At 40.7% G+C, this 21,505-nt stretch overlaps 1 protein-coding gene across 5 annotated transcripts in view; it reads left to right on the forward strand.

The window, feature by feature from the left end:
- LOC141110921 (sulfotransferase 2B1-like) overlaps positions 1–21,505 on the forward strand; it is a 224,707-nt gene that overhangs the window by 156,641 nt on the left and 46,561 nt on the right. For 4 of the 5 annotated variants that reach the window (XM_073602713.1, XM_073602716.1, XM_073602714.1 and 1 more), the window contains exons 5-7: positions 6,555–6,649; positions 11,974–12,154; positions 20,387–20,452. In XM_073602713.1, the coding sequence (XP_073458814.1) occupies positions 6,555–6,649; positions 11,974–12,154; positions 20,387–20,452 (342 nt within the window). The remainder of the gene's footprint in view (positions 1–6,554; positions 6,650–11,973; positions 12,155–20,386; positions 20,453–21,505) is intronic. The other variant, XM_073602719.1, reaches the window with a different exon arrangement.

Raw genomic sequence — 21,505 nt, forward strand, 5'->3', positions numbered from 1 at the left:
TGTATATTAAAAGCACATTTACACACTGCAGAAGTTTCAGATTCCTTGCTTATACCACAAAGTAACCTTGCTAGATAGACGCAAGCAAAACAAAAAGATATAATAAAATATTTACAAAAATGTGAGGGGTGTACTCACTTTTGTGAGATACTGTATCTCTGTTTAAATGGACTTCTATTTAGGTGTAGTGTGGATATTTATAAAACAGAAATGTTATATGAAGGATGATTTATATAATACTTCCTATATAACTTGATTCCATGTATTCCTCACTTCTATGCATGTGTGATTACACTTCTATGCATGCATGATTAATCGCATGTGCGATTTCTCTCTGAAAATCTGAGTAAAGTGGGTAGGTCCAGACATTGTTCAGAAAACAGCGTACTTTAAATAAAAGGTTGATTGGAGAGGGGAAAACATATAAAGAAGTGCAGAAGCTAAAATGATCTCAGTTAAAATGATCTCAAATGCTTTAAAATGGCAACCAAGACCAGAAAGACGTGGAATAAAATGAAAAACTACCATTTGAATGGATCGAAGAATAGCCAAAATGGCAAAGACTCAGCCAATGTTACCTGTGAGCACTGTAACAAGTAGAAGATACCTATGTGAAGCCAAGCTATCGGCAAGAAGCCTCCACAAAGTCCAATTGTTGAAAAAAACAACATATGCTAAGGAGGTTACAATTTGCCAAAGAACATTTTGACTGGCCTAAAGAGAAATGGCACAATGTTTTGTGGACTCATGAAAGCAAGATTGCTCTTTTTAGGTCTAGGGGCCACATACAGTTTGTCAGACAACCCCCAAACACTGAATTCAAGCCACAGTACACTGTGAAGATAGTGAAGCTTGGTGGCGCAAGCATCATGATATGGGAATGTTTCTCATACTATGGTGTTGGGCCTATTTATCACATACCAGGGAGCATGGATCAGTCTAAATACATCAAAATACTTAAAAAGGTCATGTTGCCTTATGCCGAAGAGAAAATGCCCTTGAAATGGGTGTTTCAACAAGACAACAACTCCAAACACACCAGTAAGTCATTATCATCTTGATTTCAGACCAAAAAGATTAACATTATGGAGTGGCCAGCACAATCCCTGGACCTTAATCCAATAGAAAACTTGTGGGGTGACTGTTTCTGAGGAATAACCAAGAAATGCAGCGGAATTGTGGAATGCAGTGCAATCATCCTGGGCCGGAATACCTGTTCAAAGGTGCCAGAAGTTGGTCAACTCCATGCAACAAAGATGTTAAGCAGTTCTTATAAACAGTAGTTATATAACTAAATATTAGTTCAGTGATTCACAGGAAAACTAAATCTTCAAGCATTTTTCAGTTTATACAGTAAATGTTCGAGTTTGTAAAGAAAAATGCAGACATTGCTATTTTTTTGGAAAAGCCTAATATTCCTTTTTCTTCTCTTCTGTAAAGCAATAACACATTTGAAAAAATATTCTTCATGTTTTGATTTGAAATAGACTGTGCAGTGTTCCGAAAGCTTTTGCGTGTATGGATATAAAAGCTATCATAAGGATTTGGAGCTACCATAAAAGTAAATGCAGGTTAGAAATGCACAGAAAAGTGCATCTCACACATATTGTTTAGACACCGGCCAAACCCATGTGTTTCCTTGACCATTATAGGTAGAGTGAGTACTTTTTGAATGTGAAAAATCCCCTCTCACCATAACCTGTGTGGCTATACTGTGTCAAATCCCAGCGTTTATGTCTTGTTTTCTCAAAATCTATGATAGGTTGACATATGCGTTTGCAGTTCCAAGTGGAAATCGTGTTTAGGGTGTTATGCATTCAAGGATGTACAGTATGTCCAAAATACTGACTACCTGCGTTATAGCATCCAGTACTCTGAATAAAAGAAACAAAAAAGGAAACTAATGCGCAAAACCAGGGGGAGCCAAAGAAGCCAAAGAGGACTAAGAAACCGCCACACATACGGCAGTGTTCCCACACAGAAAAACAATAAGGTAAATAGAGATATGTGGCGCTAACTCAAAGTGCATAAATGTGATGAAATAAATATAATCCAATTCTTCAAGTAAAGTGCATATGCGTAAAGAGCAAAATCACATAAATAAAATGATTAAACATCCATTAAATTCATAAGAAGTGACATTGGATAAATAACAATGAAAATTTATGAAATATGACATCAAATAAATAAACAAATCCAAATGAAGGTGAATAAATCCAAAAATAGTCTAAAAGTGCATCAAGATGAAAAAAAAAATCACATGCTATAAAAATAGCCACAAGTCGATCCAATTAATGTAATACAGTTCCAGCGTGAACAAAGTGAGTCTTCATAAAACAGTTCGTGCAGAAAATAGATGAAAAAAGTGCAAGTGGAAACGATGATAGGTGACAGATTCCCCTTAATAACCGTACTCCGTGGTGCGCCACGCGTTTCCCCCAGCCTCTCACCTCTAGCAAAGACCCCTAGGGTCAAGTTGAGCCTGCAATCAGGAAGTGGATGAAACACCATCAATCGATCAGTCTCCTCCGATTGTCACAGGTCTGGCAAATCTCCAATGGAAGGCCTCAAGTTCGGCTTATGATCCAGGAGATATAAAAAGTGGAATTAAAAAACTGGAAGCTATAAAAGAGATTGTGATAAGGCAGGCAGACAAGGGAGGGGCTATAGTTCTCCATTCTAAGGATGTCTATAAAGAAGAGCTCAATAGGCAACTGAGTGATAAAGATACCTATCAGAAACTGCCAGTAACCCTACAATGAGATATAGGAAAGAACTTGCCAGAGTGGTACATAAAGGTTGCCAAAAATGTTTACTTAATAAAAAAGAAGAAAAATACCTCCAGCCAAATATGTGTAGAATCCCTGTAATTTACACATTACCAAAGATCCATAAGGATAAAAATAAACCTCCAGGAAGACTCATTGTTAATGGGATACAATCTGTTGGTGCGAGGATCGGAGAATATATTGACTGGTTCTTACAGCCAGTGGTGAAAAAAAAAACAGATGTTGTCTGAGGGACACTAAGCACCTCATTCAATTATTAAATGATGTCACCTTGACCGAAGAGCCCATTTACATGGCAACAGTGGACGTTACATCACTATATACGATCATCAATCATGAAGTGCCTATTCAAGCTACTAAATGGGCCCTGAGAGGCCTAAGTGATTTAAAATGTGTACAACAAAGATTTATTTTGAATTGTTTGAGGTATAGTTTAGACTCCAACTATTTCTGGTATGAGAAATTCTTCTTTAAACAGATATGCGGAATTGCTATTGGCGCAAAATATGCACCGAGCGTAGCTAATTTATACATGTCAGAATGGGAAGAAGAGGCTTTATACAAAAAATTTCCACCTCAGCTTATATTATTTAAACGTTATATTGATGATATCATTGTTGTTTGGGGTGGAGACAGAGAAAGTCTTTTGGACTTCCTATTTGGCCTAAACGATAATGATAAAAATATAAAACTTACCTGGGAGATGAGCGATGAAGAAATCCATTTCTTGGATTTAGTAATTAAGAAAGAAGAAGGAAAATTTACTACCCAGACCTTTTTTAAATCTGTGGACAGAAATAGTTACTTTCCTTTAGATAGCAGTCATTATACACCATGGTTGGACAACATACCAAAGGGCCAATTTATTCGATTAAGACAAAACTGTACAACAAAAGAAATGTTTATGAAGCAGGCGAAATTAGTTGGAGAGAGATTTGTGCAAAAAGGTTACTGTCCGGAAGTCATTGATGAAAGAATAAGAGATGTGTTGGCGGTGGACAGAGAGAAGTTAATACAAGTCACAATTAGAAATACAGAAAATAATAATACTATATCTCTTGTTATGGACTTCAATGCCCAACACAAACAAGTCGAAAGAATTGTTAGAAAATATTGGGACATTATCAAGGCAGACCGCCATCTCTGTGTTATCCTTCCTGAGAAGCCCAGGTTTACCTACCGGAGGGCTCCAACCCTCAGAGACCACCTAGCAAGAAATGTGCTTGATCCACCTACCAAGAAAAACTTTTCCTTTTTTGAAGGGAAAGGTTACTATTCCTGTAAAAAATGTTACACTTGCCCTCACTCTAAAGAAAGTAAGAAAAAGAAGAAGTTTAAGCTTTATCTCTACAGTGACGTCAAAAGAGTATCCAATAGAGGACTTCATATCATGTCGGACTGAGGGGGTGGTTTATTTATTAAAATGCCCGTGCCGAATCCAGTATATTGGTAGAACGAAAAGGGAACTTTGGAGGAGATTGAGGGAGCATGTTCAGAATATTAAAAAGGGGTTTGTTAAACATAGCCTGTCAAGACATTATGCAGAATTTCACAATAAAGACCCCTCATCCCTTTTGGTTTGTGGCACTGAAAAATATAAAGCCCATTGGAGAGGAGACAATAAAGTGAATAAAATTAGCCAGCTTGAGTCAAAATGGATACATGAAATACGGACTTTGACTCCTTTGGGTCATAACGTTGAATTCGACCTCAACTGCTTTATTTTGAATTATTAATTTTCCATTTTCTACTTTTTTCTACTACTTTTTTATTCTCCTCCTCTTTGCTGTTACATGCTCCTTCCCTGTTGATTATTTTTTATGCGATTATTACTAGGGTATACCATATCTGGTTCCCTATACTTACCGCCTTTGTTTGTGTCGTATGCTTTTATTTCCTCACATTTACCTATAGTGTGAAATTTTTTATCATTGTCACTATTTATCCACAAGATGGCAATATAGGCGAATTAGAACAAGTATTTTTGCTCATGATTATGTTTCTTTAACGAGATTCTATTTTCTTACCACTAGATGTCATCTGTATGCCAGATTTTAAGGTGTTTCTTGATGAATCACCACCAGATGGCACTGTCTTATGGAGATTTTATATAGGCTTGTTTATATGTTTTTCTTTTCTTTTTCTTTTTTACATTTTTTACATTTTTTATTCAGGTCTGTTATTAGTGGGTCTTTCTATTATAATTGCTCAGACCTCATATGGTTATTTATGGCGTCTACTGAGTGAGGATATACCTATTAGTATTCCAATCCAATCTACTGAGTGAGGATACGCCTATTAGTATCCCAATCCACTTTGCTGATTAGGAATGGACTATATAAATAGACACCTGATGCATGACTCCATTACCCTGTGATAAAGTCACGTGGGCAGTGACGATGCACGTCAGGGAAGAGTCAGGTGTCATCACTTCCGGCCGCGGCCGAGACCGGAAGTACTGAGATCTGTGCTGTTCATTTTATGCTGTTTATGTAAGTTACTATGTTGTTTTGAATAAACCTGTTTTGAATACTGCACAATGGGGATACTCCTTTCTATTGCATTCCTCCACCCAACTTGCTGAACTTGAGGCCTTCCATTGGAGATTTGCCAAACCTGTGACAACCGGAGACTGATCGATTGATGGTGTTTCATCCACTTCCTGATTGCAGGCTCGACTTGACCCTAGGGGTCTTTGCTAGAGGTGAGAGGCTGGGGGAAACATGTGGTGCACCACAGAGTACGGTTATTAAGAGGAATCTGTCACCTATCATCGTTTGCACTTGCACTTTTTTCATCTATTTTCTGCTTGAACTGTTTTATGAAGACTCACTTTGTTCACGCTGGAACTGTATTACATTAATTGGATCAACTTGTGGCTATTTTTATAGTGTTTTTGCACTTTATGCGATTTTTGTTATTGTATGCGACTTTTTTATCTCATGTGATTTTTAAATTTTTTTTAAATTTGTGATTTTTTTTCATCTTGATGCACATAGACTATTTTTGGATTTATTCACCTTAATTTAGATTTGTTTATTTATTTATTTGATGTCATATTTCATGAATTTTCACTGTTATTTATCCAATGTCACTTCTTATGAATTTAATGGAGGTTTAGTCATTTTATTTATGTGATTTTGCTCTTTATGCATATGCACTTTACTTGAAGAATTGGATTATATTTATTTCATCACATTTATGCACTTTGAGTTAGCGCCACATATTTCTATTTACAGTACTCTGAATAGCAGCCACGTATTTCAACCTGTAATAGATTTTGAAAGACAAGACAAAAATAGCAGGATTTAACACACATGGACTAAACACAAAGTGTACATGCAGCATTATCGAAAGAGTTACTGTATACAAAGCACCTGGAACACTTCAATAGTACAGTGAGTAAAATGGTACATAATATAACTGGATACTAATATTTATAGGTAAAGTTGATCCAGGGAATATCCAATTGCCGCTTGGGGGATCAGGAAGGATTTTTTTTTCCCCTGCTGTAGCAAATTGGATCATGCTTTGTTTTTTTGCCTTCCTCTGGATCAATTGTGTGTGTGTGTGTGTGTGTGTGTGTGTGTGTGTGTGTGTGTGTGTGTGTGTGTGTGTGTGTATATATATATATTTGTAAAATGTTTGTTTTTTTTTTCTTCCTTTTATTGGTTGAACTAGATGGACTTGTGTCTTTCTTCAACCAAAATAACTATGTAACTATATCTGACTAATATGTTCATAGTTTATTTGCCTTCCATGTAGTTCTATACAGCTCATGGTTTGATCATGTGAAAGGATGGATGCAAATGAAGACAAATAAGAACTTCTTTTATATCACTTACGAGGAACTTCATCAGGTAAAGGGTCAGAATTATTATATTTGGGGTCCTTTCTGTGATGATTAGCTCTTCAATACAATTCCAATCTAGACTATGGTCCCCCAGTCTTTTTACTTTTTAGGTAGCAGTTACAGTGCAAGTTTTAGTACTCTGTTAAAATAGAATGCATACCAGAGCAGTCTTGTGGGAAGATTTAATTGCCATAAAAGACTGTCAACCAAAGAACTGACATCAACACATGTACAGACACCTGAGCCCAACAAGCCCAAGATGGCTGCTGGGAGTCAAACTGCACATGGGTCTACACAGAGTGCCTGTGGGTGGACTGACAGAGAGCTAGAGTTGGGCGAACAGTTCGAGCCAAGCAAAAGTTTGGCCCAAACTTCACCTGTCTGCCCATTCGGCGAACAACCGATTTTGCAGGGCGCTCGGCAGGATATTCGTCCGCTGAGCGCCCCCCGCACAATGCACTGCGCGCTGCACAGTGAATTCTAAGCCCTGATTGGGCAAAGCTTTGTCCAATCAGGGCACAGTGAATAGCTGGATGTTAAGGAGTGGACCGTCAAGCCTTCAGGTCTGGTATGGCTTTAAACCGTTTCCAGACTGCTCCACGTACATTTACTATGGCAGGGCAGCCCGGGTACACAAAATCACGTACCTGTAAACAAAGCGCACCCCTGATCTGTTAGGGAGGAAACGTGAGAGGTCATTTCATCTAAGCTGAATCACAATCTCTCTCTTCCTCCAGTGAATCTACTCCTCCCACATTTAGAAACACCTCCCAGGGAACACATATAACCCCTTGATCTCCCACTAGTGTTAACCCCTTCCCTGCCCGGTCATTTATACAAGGATCAATGCATTTTGTTTTAGCACTGATCACTGTATTAGTGTGACTAATGCCGCATACACACGAGCGGACTTTACGGCAGACTTTGCCCGGCGGACTTTTCGACTGACTTTATGACGGGCTTTCCGAATGAACGGACTTGCCTACACACAATCCACCAAAGTCTGTCGAATTCGTACGTGATGACGTACGACCGGACTAAAACAAGGAAGTTTATAGCCAGTAGCCAATAGCTGCCCTAGCATAGCTTTTTGTCCGTTGAACTAGCATACAGACGAGCTGACTTTTCGATCGGACTCAAGTTCGACGGATAGATTTAAAACATGTTCCAAATCTAAGTCCGTCCAACTTTTGAGAAAACAAAGTCCGCTGGAGCCCACACACGATCGAATTGGCCGACGAAATCCCATCCGCCGGGCAAAGTCTGCCGTAAAGTCCGCTAGTGTGTACGCAACATTAGGGTCAGATTTGACCCTGACACAAAAAGTGTCACTTAGGGTCAGATTTGTCCGCAGCAATGTCGCAGTCCCGCTAAAAAGCGCAGATTGCCACCATTACCATTAAAAATAAAAGTCCCTAAATCTATCCCGTAGTTTGTAGACGCTATAACTTTTGCGCAAACCAATCAATATACACTTATTGGTATTTTTTTTACCAAAAATATGTAGCAGAATACATATTGGCCTAAATTAATGAAGAAAATTTAGTTTTTTACATTTTTTTTTTTTTTTTTTTGCTTTTGCCTCTGTATTAAAGCAGAAAGTAGAAAATATTGGTGTTGTTTTCTTTCAAAATTGTCGGTCTTTTTTTTGTTTATAGCGCAAAAAAAAAAAAAAACGCAGATGTGATCAAATACCACCAAAAGAAATCTCTATTTGTGGGAAAAAAAGGAGATCAATTTTGTTTGGGTACAACGTTGCACGCCTGCGCAATTGTCAGTTAAAGCGATGTAGTGCCGTATCGAAAAAAATGGCCTGGTTAGGAAGTGGGTAAAACCTTCCGGAGCTGAAGTGGTTAAGGGGAACCCCACGCCAAAAAAGAAAAAGTGTGCCCCCCCCCCCCCAAAATCCATACAAGACCCTTATCTGAGCATGCAGCCTGGCAGCGTACTGTGCCCTCAACATGGGGGGGGGGTGCTTTGGGGCAAGGGGGGCTCTGCATGTTAATGGGGGGGGGGTGCTTTGGGGCAGGGGGGCTCTGCATGTTAATGGGGACAATGTCCTCATCACGACAACCCTGGGTGGTGGTTGTGGGGGTCTCTGAGCAGGGGGCTCATCAGAATCTGGAAGCCCCCTTTACCAAGGGGGGCCCCCAGATCCCACCCACAATGTGAATGAGTATGGGGTACCCCTACCCATTCACCAAAAAAAGTGTCAAAAATATATGGTTATGGTATGTTTAAAAAAAAAAAAAACACAGCGTGGGGCTCCCCCCCCCCCCCCCAATCTATACCAGGCCCTTCAGGTCTGTATGGATTGTAAGGGGAACCCCATGCCAAAATAAAAAATGGCGTGGGACCCCACTTTTTTTTTATTTTGGCATGGGGTTCCCCTTACAATCCATACAGACCTGAAGGGCCTGGTATGGATTAGGGGGGGGACCCCCACGCTGTTTAAAAAAAAAAAAAACATTTTTGTATTGCCGGCAATGGTATTGTATTTCCAGCAATTTAAATGGCAATTTCAGTTTTGCTCCAGCGGGTTCTATACACGGTGCAGGTGCGCCACTTTGGGGGCAGACTTAGAGGACCCCCTAGGCACTATATTTAAAGGGAGTTTTCCTTTTTATTGTTTCACTTTAGGCATAATTAAAATCACTGCTCCTGAAAAAACGATCTTTTAAAAAAAAAATTTTTGCATTAATACATGTCCCCCAGTGCAGTACGCGAGCCCTCATACCCTTTATATGACCAGTGACTTGCATATAAGCCTTCAAAATGGGGACTTTTGATTTTTCAAATTTGGTTCCCATGGACTTCAATGGGGTTTGGGTCCGAACTTTTGCGATGTTCTAGAGTTCTGGCACAAACCGAACCGGGGGTGTTCGGCCCAACTCTATAGAGAACTAAGTCAGCAGTAATTTCCATTTCATAAGTTTCACCAAAGACAGGGATCCATAGAAAACAAGTGGTGAAAAAGGAAAGGAGCTAGTGTGGCTGATGAGAGCAAAAGACAAGAAAGAGGTAAAGTCATATGACAATACCTCCCATAAGCCATTTTTTAATAAGCCCACCCAGGCTCTAAGCCCCTAAAAGAGCACCAGACATAGACTGATGACATACAATGGGTGACATACACTATAGGTTTCCTTACACATAAACAGAACAAATGGTTGAAACGCATTATTAAGACAACCTTTAGTAAAGCTGAAATTGAGCAAATTGTGCATTGTTTCAGTACACTGAGGCCAAATGTCCAAAAACAGTGGAAGCCCAGCAAATTCCTTGAGAAAGGAACCAACTTTTCATGGGGGCGATCCCACTAACTCCCCCCCACCCCACATTAATGCTTAAACTCTCTACTATTTTTCCCAATTATGATTATTCTGTCTTTCTTATTATCATCATCAGTCTATCATTTCTTGAATCACATGATTCATTGAAATGACACAACATTTAAGGTTGATATGTAAATATAAATGTACTCATGTACCATGTAGCAGTATGACCGTATCTGGTACTTGAATAGTTGCAATTGATGATTTGTTATTAAAAAAAAAAAGAAGGAAATTAAACTAAGTGAACTGTTTTTAACTTCACTGTGACCCACAACAAATGTTTAGGCACTCCTCAGGCTTACAAGGTCCAGTAAGTTGGATGCCGCTGACTAGTGACGGTTGGGGATGAGCCGAACACCCCCCTGTTCGGTTCGCACCAGAACATGCGAATAGGCAAAAAATGTGTTTGAACACGTGAACACCGTTAAAGTCTATGGGAATCGAACATGAATAGTCAAAAGTGCTAATTTTAAAGGCTTATATGCAAGTTATTGTCATAAAAAGTGTTTGGGGACCTGGTATGGATTTTTGGGGGGACCCCAGGCTATTTTTTTTTTAATTTTGGCGCGGGGTTCCCCTTAAAATCCATACCAGACCTGAAGGGCTTGGTATGGAATTTAGGGGCACCCCCACACCATTTTTAAAAAAAATTTTGGTTTGGGGTTCCCCTGTGGGGAATTCCCATGCTGTTTTTATCAAACTTTTATGTGTATTGTCGGGACCGGCAATTCATTAAGGCTCCATTCACACTAGCGCGTTTTTTGATGCATTTTGCAGAAATGCATGGGAATTTTTTAACATGGGTTCCTATGGAACATGTTCACAATAATGCTTTTTTGTATCTCTGCGTTTTTGGAAAGGGTCGGGGACTTTTTTTCATGCAAAAAGCAGCGTTTTGCATGTAATGGATTTCAATGGACAAGCATCAAAAACGCAAGTGCACCGTTTTTGCAGCGTTTTTGGTGCGTTTTTGGTGCGTTTTTGCCGTTTTTTTATTTTATTTTTTTTTTTGTAATTTTTTTTTAAGACTGTAAAAAAAAATGAAAAAAAAAAAAAACGCAAATATCGGCAAAAACGCCGCAAAAACGCTACAAAAACGCTGCTCAAAAACGTGCCAAGCATGAAAAAAAAACCTCCAAAAACGCTCAAAAGCAACATGCATAGGTGTGAATCGAGCCTGATAGCCGCGAGTAGTTTTAAATGACTTTTTTTCCTTTGAAATGTCATTTTGCTGTCAGACTGTTCTAAACACAGGAAACATGCGCCCCTTTACAGGCATACTATAGACACCCCCCTGGTACGAAATTTAAAGGAATATTACACTTTTATTGCTTCACTTTAAAATCACTGCTCCCACAAAAAGTCAGTTTTTTAAAACTTTTTTGCATTGATCCATGTCGCCTGGGGCAGGACCCAGGTCCCCAAACACTTTTTATGACAATACCATGCATATAAGCCTTTAAAATTAGCACTTTTGATTTATCCCGTAGACTTTTAAAGGGTGTTCCGCGGCTTTCGAATTTGCCATGAACACCCCAAATTGTTCGGCGAACTGGCGAACAGCCGATGTTCGAGTCGAACTTGAAGCTCATCCCTAGTGAGGGTGCAGGCTGGGGATAGGTTTGTCCAGACCCAAAGCACACTGTAGAAATAGAAAGAAAAAGCCCGGCCCCCCCACATCTCTCCTGGCCCGCTAGGGTAGTAGTTAGCAGGTAAAACCAGCCTCAATTCGATTCATCCGACCATTCCCCAATATGTTTCACCCCACCCTTTCTATTTATACAGTGTTTTTTTAACAGTTACAGTTATCAGGCAATATTTATTGGTATGATGTACCAATAAACTGAACACAGAGTACCCAGGTTCATGCATTAAAGGGTTGTCTTTTTTTTGTTTGTGCTTCAAACTATAGGCATATGCTGCATTTAAATTAATGTTAAAGATGCAATGCTTTGGAAAAAGGATACTTCTACTAATGATTTTGCTCTTTTTCCAGGATCTTAGAGGAAGTGTGGTAAAAATTTGTGAATTTTTGGGGAAAGAATTACATGAAGCACAGACTGATTTAGTTGTAAACAATTCATCTTTCAAAGCAATGAAAGAGAACAAGATGTCCAACTACACTTTACTTTCTCAGAAATATTTAGATCAAACCAAAGGTTCTTTTATGCGCAAAGGTAAAAATCTGATTTAATATATGCTGTCATTGTTAGCACCATCATTTTCATGCACGTTTCATGATTGTGGTTTATACAAAGAAATATAAATATTGGATGTCAGTTGGATGATATATACCAATATATATACAATATACCACATTTCTAATAAAATTGAAGACAAAACAAAGTGACTTTAACGGTACAGAATGTATCAATGAATATAATCACCTGTAGCTTTCTTTTTGGGGGAGGGTGTTATGAGAAATGGCCCTCCCCAAACACGATATTACACTAAACCTGTAGGTAAATAAGAGAGCCAGAACCTTCGCTAAGTGGAAGAGTGTGTTTGATAATAAAGTTGGCAGTGCATCCACCCAGAACAGGACCTCTGTATGCAGAGGGGATTCCCTTCCTGGGAAATTACCATTAATTTAATCAAAGTAGTTGGAAGAAGAGAAACCACTGCAACCAACATTAACATTAACCATAGGTATATAGAAACACACCAGTATAGCAATAATACAAACTTTATATAATAAAAGGTTAATAATAGTACATACATCCAATGTACAAACCGGTAATACCAACAAAGGGCGCAACAGGTGTCCTGGTGGAATTGTGCACATATTCCCAAGTATACACAGTTATTGATAAAGACACCTCCAGATAAATGTTGCATCAAAGTCCAGTTGCAGAGGACTCCGAGGATGATCACGATGTGGTGTCCATCTTGGTGTTGAATATCTGAAGATAAAATCAGCGATGATGGGGAGATTTTCCAACCATTGTCCAACCAGCCTGTAATGTAGCCTCCCACCAGCAGAAACTGTATTGTGACACTAGAACTCAGGGTCAGCCTATCTACTCTGCCTCTTAGTTCCCAGTAGCTTCTAATCTACCATGCAACCGGGCTAACTACATGTGGGTAACCTGGCTTTAGCCTTAGCCTATAAGGGACAGGGTTAAAGTGTCAATAAACACATTTGCATATGCGTGGACTAATAGTGCATTGAATTACTGTAGCTAACTTTTTTTTTTTTTTTTTTTTTTACATACATTGGTCACAAGATCAATAGCCTATTACTCAGTGTGGAATATGTGGGTAGTACTAACTGCTAGAGTGCGATGAATCCTGCACACATCCTTGTGCCTGGAGCAACAGAGCCGATTGGTGCTCTAGTCATGTGGCGTCATGTATAAAAAGAAAAACGGGATCCAAATATTATATAAAAATGTAACATAAAGTCTATAGGCATAACAATTGGATACTGTAATTAACCACTTCAGCCCCGAAAGGACTTACCCCCTTCCTGACCAGAGCACTTTTTACAATTTGGCACTGTCGCTTTAACTGCTAATTGCGCGGTCATGCAATGCTGTACCCAAACGAAATTTGCGTCCTTTTCTTCCCATAAATAGAGCTTTCTTTTGATGGTATTTGATCACCTCTGCCGTTTTTATTTTTTGCACTATACACGGAAAAAGACCGAAAATTTTGAAAAAAAATTATATTTTCTACTTTTTGTTCTAAAAAAAATCCAATAAACTCAATTTTAGTCATACATTTAGGCCAAAATGTATTCGGCCACATGTCTTTGGTAAAAAAAATGTCAATAAGTGTATATTTATTGGTTTGCGCAAAAGTTATAGCGCCTACAAACTAGGGTACATTTTCTGGAATTTACACAGCCTTTAATTTATGACTGCCTATGTCGTTTCTTGAGTTGCTAAAATGGCAGGGCAGTACAAAACCCCCACAAGTGACCCCATTTTGGAAAGTAGACACCCCAAGGAAATTGCTGAGAGGCATGTTGAGCCCATTGAATATTCATTTTTTTTGTCCCAAGTGATTGAATAATGACAAAAATAAAAAAAAATTACAAAAAGTTGTCACTAAATGATATATTGCTCACACAGGCCATGGGCCTATGTGGAATTGCACCCCAAAATACATTTAGCTGCTTCTCCTGAGTACGGGGATACCACAAGTGTGGGATTTTTTTAGGAGCCTAGCCGCGTACGGGGCCCCGAAAACCAATCGCCGCCTTCAGGATTTCTAAGGGTGTAAATTTTTGATTTCACTCTTCACTGCCTATCACAGTTTCGGAGGCCATGGAATGCCCAGGTGGCACAACCCCCCCCCCCCCCCAAATGACCCCATTTTGGAAAGTAGACACCCCAAGCTATTTGCTGAGAGGCATGGTGAGTATTTTGCAGCTCTCATTTGTTTTTGAAAATGAAGAAAGACAAGAAAAACTTTTTTTTTCTTTTTTCAATTTTCAAAACTTTGTGACAAAAAATGAGGTCTGCGCAAAATACTCACTATACCACTCAGAAAATAGCTTGGGGTATCTACTTTCCAAAATGGGGTCATTTGGGGGGGGGGGTTTGTCACCTGAGCATTCCATGGCCTCCGAAACTGTGATAGGCAGTGAAAAGTGAAATCAAAAATTTACGCCCTTAGTAAGCCTGAAGGCAGTGCTTGGTTTTCGGGGTCCCGTACGCGGCTAGGCTCCCAAAAAGTCCCACACATGTGGTATCCCCATACTCAGGAGAGGCAACAGAATGTATTTTGGGGTGTAATTTCACATATTCCCATGGCATGTTTGAGAAATATATCATTTAGTGACAACTTTGTGCAAAAAAAAAAAAAAAAAATGTCTCTTTCCCGCAACTTGTGTCACAATATAAAATATTCCATGGACTCGACATTCCTCTCAGCAAATAGCTTGGGGTGTCTACTTTCCAAAATGGGGTCATCTGGGGGGGTTTTGAACTGTCCTGGCATTTTATGCACAACATTTAGAAGCTTATGTCACACATCACCCACTTTTCTAACCACTTGAAGACAAAGCCCTTTCTGACACTTTTTGATTACATGAAAAAATTTTTTTTTTTTTGCAAGAAAATTACTTTGAACCCCCAAACATTATATATTTTTTTTTAAAGCAAATGCCCTACAGATTAAAATGGTGGGTGTTTCATTTTTTTTCTTCACACAGTATTTGCGCAGCGATTTTTCAAACGCATTTTTTGGGGAAAAAACACACTTTTTTAAATGTTAATGCACTAAAACACACTATATTGCCCAAATGTTTGATGAAATAAAAAAGATGATCTTAGGCCGAGTACATGGATACCAAACATGACATGCTTTAAAATTGCGCACAGTGCAGTAGCGACAAACTAAATACATTTTTAAAAGCCTTTACAGGTTACCACTTTAGATTTACAGTGGAGGTCTCCTGCTAAAATTACTGCCCTCGATCTGACCTTCGCGGTGATACCTCATATGCATGGTGCAATTGCTATTTACATTTGACGCCAGACGGCGCAAGAGCAGTGGGGACAGGGGTGCTTTTTTTTTTTCTTTATTATTATTTTGCTTTTTATCTTATTTTTAAACTGTTCCTTTCATTTTTATTTTTTTTTTTTAAATCATTTTATTGTTATCTCAGGGAATGTAAATATCCCCTATGATAGCAATAGGTAGTGACAGGTACTCTTTTTTGAAAAAATTGGGGTCTATTAGACCCTAGATTTCTCCTCTGCCCTCAAAGCATCTGACCACACCAAGATCGGTGTGATAAAATGCTTTCCCAATTTCCCAATGGCGCTGTTTACATCCGGCGAAATCTAAGTCATAAAATGCTCGTAGCTTCCGGTTTCTTAGGCCATAGAGATGTTTGGAGCCACTCTGGTCTCTGATCAGCTCTATGGTCAGCTGGCTGAATCACCAGCTGCATTCTCAGGTTCCCTGTTGAGACAGGAGAGCCAGAGAAAAACACGGAAGACAGTGGGGGGGGGGCTTTCCCTCCCACTGCTTGTAAAAAGCAGTCTAGAGGCTAATTAGCCGCTAGGATTGCTTTTACATGAAAGCCGACCGCTGGCTGAAAAGAATGATACCTAAACCTGCAGGCATCATTCTGGTATAACCACTCAAAGTCGTGAATGGCGTACCTGAAGACAAAAAAATGGTTAACAATAAAGCACAGTAAACAGTAAAGTATAAAAAATTGCATACCTGAAAAGCAAACATGATAAAACATAATAACAATAAAACATTGCAGAATAGAATATAGTAAAAAAGAGCAGAACAATAGAGAGAATAGAGAGAGAGAGAGGACAATAAAACGACAACTATTTTTATTTTATATTTTTGTTTGTGTTTTTTTTTTTTACACTTTTTTTTGTAACTGTAACTTTTGTAACTGTAACCGGTTCCGGGTTCGGGTCTCTCAAAATGCGATGGCATCTTGGGAGACCCTGTGAAAGTGTGCCTAGTCTGTGCAATGCTGTACCCTACGATAATACTCAACTAGTGAATGGTAGCGTTCAAAACATTCACCAATGCAAAGACCAGGATTGTCAGGACAGGAGGCACAATAATAGCGGGTGTCACGCCTATATCCGCGCTTGCTGCAGACACAACATCTTTTTTGGGGGGGTTCGTTGGGTAGGGGTACTCGGGAGGACATAAAGAAAATGCCTCTCATGCAGCCGACTGCATTTGGTTGGAAATGTGAATGGAGGACGCTGCAGAAGCGGTGGGTTCCCAATTAGGATTGGCGAATGCAGCAGGAAGGGCATTATAGGCACGACGGGCCTGTATTTGTCTTCTTGGTGGCAGCGGGACACTACTTGTGCTTGCCACCTCACCAGCTTGAACTGCACTTATGGGACTCGCCACGTCACCAAGTGTTACTGCAGTGCTGGTTTGACTATGACCAGGGTGTACTAGGCCGCTGGTGCTTGCCAGTTCACCAAAACGCTACCAAAAAGGCCTGACTCTGCGAATGCTGCAGTTATGCGTTTAGTGTTTTGTAAGTGACAGTGATCGATCGATACTGCACTTGGTTGGGCTGGGCTGGGCCGGGCGGGGGGGCAAAACGCAGGTGCTAGCAGGTATCTGGGCTGATCCCGCTAACACTGCATTTTTGGGAACCTTAAACTGCTGGGGACGCTAGTATAGATCTGATCAGATCAGATATTGGTCCGTTCAGATACTATACCACTAAGGGAGGCGTATGCTGCGTGCGTGGGTGTTAGCGGTACTGGCGCTAATCTGACGCTGCCTGGGGCGATGCATATCAGCGCCGGGCGATCAGGGGGCTAAACCTTTATTCGGTAATAAACGGCGGATGCCCTGACACTATAAAAAATAAACGAACTAACCAGCGTCACCCGTAACGGTTATACGGTGATCAGTGGTGAAAGGGTTAACTAGGGGGCAATCAAGGGGTTAAAACCTTTATTAGGTAGTATATGGGGGTCCCTGACGCTATAAAACGCTGACGGCGAACCTAAATATTTACGTCCCTAACTAGCGTCACCAGTGACACTAATACAGCGATCAGAAAAATGATCGCTTAGCGACACTGGCGACAGGGGGTGATCAAGGGGTTAAAACTTTATTAGGGGTGGTTAGGGAGGTACCCTAGACCTAAAGGGGGCTAATACTAATACTAACTGCCCTACCACTTCTAACTGTCACAAACTGACACCATGCAGTAATCAGAAAAAAAAAAAAAAAAAACACTGCTTGGTGTCAGTGTGACAGGGGGGGAGGAGGGGTGATTGGGGGGGATCGGGGGTGTAAAGTGTGCCTGGCATGTTCTACTGTGTGTGTATGTGTTGGTGCACTCACATGTCTTCTCTCCTCGGCACCGGAACGGAAACTGCCGAGGAGAGATGACCTCACATCCTCTGCCTCTGTGTACTACACAGAGGCAGGGGATGTTTCTCATTGGCTGGGAGCGATCGCGAGGGGGGGGCCACGATCGGATGGCCTCCCCCTCATCACTGAACGCTCCCAGACCAGAGCCGACCGCCGCTGGCACCGAGGGGGGGTCCGATTGGACCCCCCGCCCGCGGGAAGGCAATCACATACCAGGTACATGATTTTGCCTGCCGGTGCTATTCTGCTCACGTATATATGCGTGAGGCGGTCGGCAAGTGGTTAAGAATGTTTGTTAAAATAAAGATTTTTATTAACTCATAGCTGAAGATGGAGTTTATCACCCCACCTGATACACCTGTCACATCCTGCAGCCTCTAAGTCAGCATGCCCAGAATAAACTCTTCCTGCCCAAACTACAGTACAATAAATTATCCATAGGCGGCGCTTTAAAAGCCTTTACAGGTTACTAGTTTAGAGTTACACAGGAGGTCTGGTGTTCGAATTATTGCTCTTGCTCTGACGTTTGTGGCGCTACCTTACATGTGGTGTGATCACCCTTTACATATGCATGCGGGACCTATGTGAACATTCGCATTTGTGCATGAGCATGGGGGAACAGGGCACATTTAAAAAAAAAATATATTTTATTTTTATTTTTTTTTTACACTGTACTTTACTATTTTTTTTTTTTAGATTCATTTTATTGCTATCACAAGGGATGAACAACATCCCTTGTGATAGCATGGGCCGTGACAGGTCCTCTTTTTAGAGAGATCAGTTTGATCCGATGCTTTTACAAGCCGGTAACGTCTTGTATGCAATAAGCCGAGACTGGAAGTGACTAAATCCTCAACGCTTCTGGTTTCTGGCATCAGAAAAGTGAGAAGTAACTTCTGTTTCGATCAATCTTCTCAGCGTATGCAAACTGGTTGCTTTGGTCCCAAGCTTTCTGGTGGGATGTGGGAGCCCAAGAAAGGTGGCGGCAGAAGTGGGGGGACTCCCTTCCGCCCCCTATAAAAGTTATCGGGCAACTGTATAGCCACTCGGATCACATTTACTTTGTGTAGAATCACCGGCTAAAAAAAATGGTACCGTCTCATGGTTGTAGCTGCTGTAACCAGGAAATTGGTATAAACACTTCAATAGAAGGCCATATCTATCTATCTATATACACAGTGGAGAAAATAATTTGATCCAATGCTGATGTAAGTTTGCCCACTTACAAAGAAATAATAATACTATAATAATTTTTATAATTTTATCATTTTTTTTCCCCACTGTATCTACGGCGGTATTGAGGTGGTTAAACAATATTTTATTGATTTACGTTTTTATTTATTCTGTCAATACCGTGACCACCAGTGTATTTTGGCTGCAGTCAGCAGTAGAAGGCCTGTTGTGTCATTTGGGGAGGCTAGAGGTGGAAGAAAGAGGAAGTACTGTCAATCACTCTGTTGGAGCTGCCCCTACAAGATAAACTGCAGAGTCAGGTGGGGCAGCTAGCTGGAGAGAAAATGGGGGGAAAAAAATGGAAATGCATGGCTTCCTTAGACTGAAAATGGAGCATGCGCAGACAGAGTGGCAATCTAAGACTGAGGATTGGCCCACATAGTGTTGCCACTCTCAATAGGGGAGCCATATGAACTAGCAGGATCACCAGGTATTTACTACCTACCTAATATTCTATTTTTAAAGGAAACCTTCAGCACATATAGAGGGTCATATACTATAGCACCAGGAAGTACTGGGCACTATTGCAAATAATAGCGCCCATTTTAAAATTTCAACAGGCAAATGTGCGAATAAAAAAGAGCGCTATTAGCGGCAAACAAACGTTAATAAATTCGAAATCAGTGCTAATTAGCGATTCTGCGTATATGCAAATGCCAATTTCTACTAAGTTATTATATAGCACTGCACTGTAACCATGATCCATGTATGTGAAAGAAACATTTTTATGTGAGATGTGCTCTATCTCGTGTGCATCTATTGATGTATATTGCAATTAGTATTCCTATTTTTTTCCTTCTTTTGCTAATGAATGCAGTTATGAATGATTATTACTTAGTAATGTCTGCTATTCTGTAAAGTTACATGTATTAAACATTTAGGTTACCTATTTGTTGTATGTTGGTTTTTTCATGTTTTTTATTTTTTAATTTAGGTCACTATAAAGCGGTAATTATTTATATTCATAATACTACACTATTATGCAGGTCTCGTACTTAGCACAATGGCTTAATGGTCTGCTCAGATGTCTCCACAGCACTCACGGTACAAGTTCAAATACCAGCCAGCCTACCATCCACCAGCTGTGTTTATTTTTTCAGTGCACAAGTGAATTAAAATAAACAAACAAATAAATGTAAATTGCCGTTAGCTAGTGTGTGGTATTTGGAATTTCACACCATAATATTGAATGAATGAATGAATACTTATATACCATTGTATGCATTTGAAGAGTTAATATAATAGAATCAGTCAAATTAAAGTGCATTGGCTAATTGACATTCACCTATTTTCAGCATATGCAGCTTTGGCTAATTGTCATTTTGCCTTTTTTTCACCAGATCAATCTTTTAGTATCGCTCAGTGGGATTTGAACCCATGGGTCCTTCAAAGCCGAGTTTTTCAAGGTAGAAGTGCTGATCACTAGCCTATTGGGCGTAGCACAATCATACATAGATAATACATTTACTAGTGTTTGATGTTTCTTCTCCCCGAGTTGTCTTTCCAGCCACTGCCGCCTTCTCCCGCTGCTGTGTTCTTCTGCTCAGCCGGTTACCCGCTAATAAAAAAAGCCTCTCTTATTCTGTGGCGGTCTTCTGTGGCCATCCGATAACGTCACCCGGAGAGTCCACTCCATGGCTATGTAAGAGACGCCACACAGCAGGTGACAACACAGTGGAGGAAGACCGCCACAGAAGAAGAGTGGCTTTTTTTTATTAGCAGGTAACCGGCGGTACGGAAGAACACAGCAGATGGAGAAGACGGCGACGACAGGAGAGAGGGCTCTGGGAGAATACAGCTCGGGGAGAAGATGGAGGAGGGAGAGACAGCGTCTGGAGAAGATGGCTCAGGGATGAAGACAGCTCAGGGCTATTTTACAATAAAGGACTTGTCAGTGGCATTGCTATGGGGGTGCAGGGGGTGCGGCCCACACCCGGGTGACACCTGTCAGACGGGTGACACCAGGGCTTTTTTCTGCCCGGTGACCACCTCCGGCGATAGCCCCTTACGCGCGCTCACTGCTTTCACTTTCACACAGAACAGGTGACAGAGCCCCGGCGGTGTACACAGTCCTCCCTGCCCAGCAGTATCTCTATGAAATGGGGAGGGGGCGGGGGGATGATGTGCACGGCAGCTCTACCATCCCAGCCAGCGGTGCCTTCACTATCCTGGCCAGCGGCGGCTCCACTATCCCAGCCTGCGGCTGGTCCACTATCCCGACCAGCGGCGGCTCCTTCTACAATCCAGGGACATGTGTGCAGACTGCACACCTGACCCTCTGTAAGTTGAAGCTGCTCTTTGGCAGCAGCCTCTCTGTCCACTCTTCTGTCCTCTTTTCTGTCCTGTGAAGCATTCGGTACTTAACTTTGCACCTTATACATGGAGAATTCTTGAGCCTTGCACCCTGTACATAGCGATCCTTGCACCCTGTACATAGCGATGCTTGCACCCTGGCTGTA

The sequence above is a fragment of the Aquarana catesbeiana genome, linkage group LG10, assembly GCF_042186555.1.
Source record: "Aquarana catesbeiana isolate 2022-GZ linkage group LG10, ASM4218655v1, whole genome shotgun sequence".
NCBI lineage: Eukaryota > Metazoa > Chordata > Amphibia > Anura > Ranidae > Aquarana > Aquarana catesbeiana.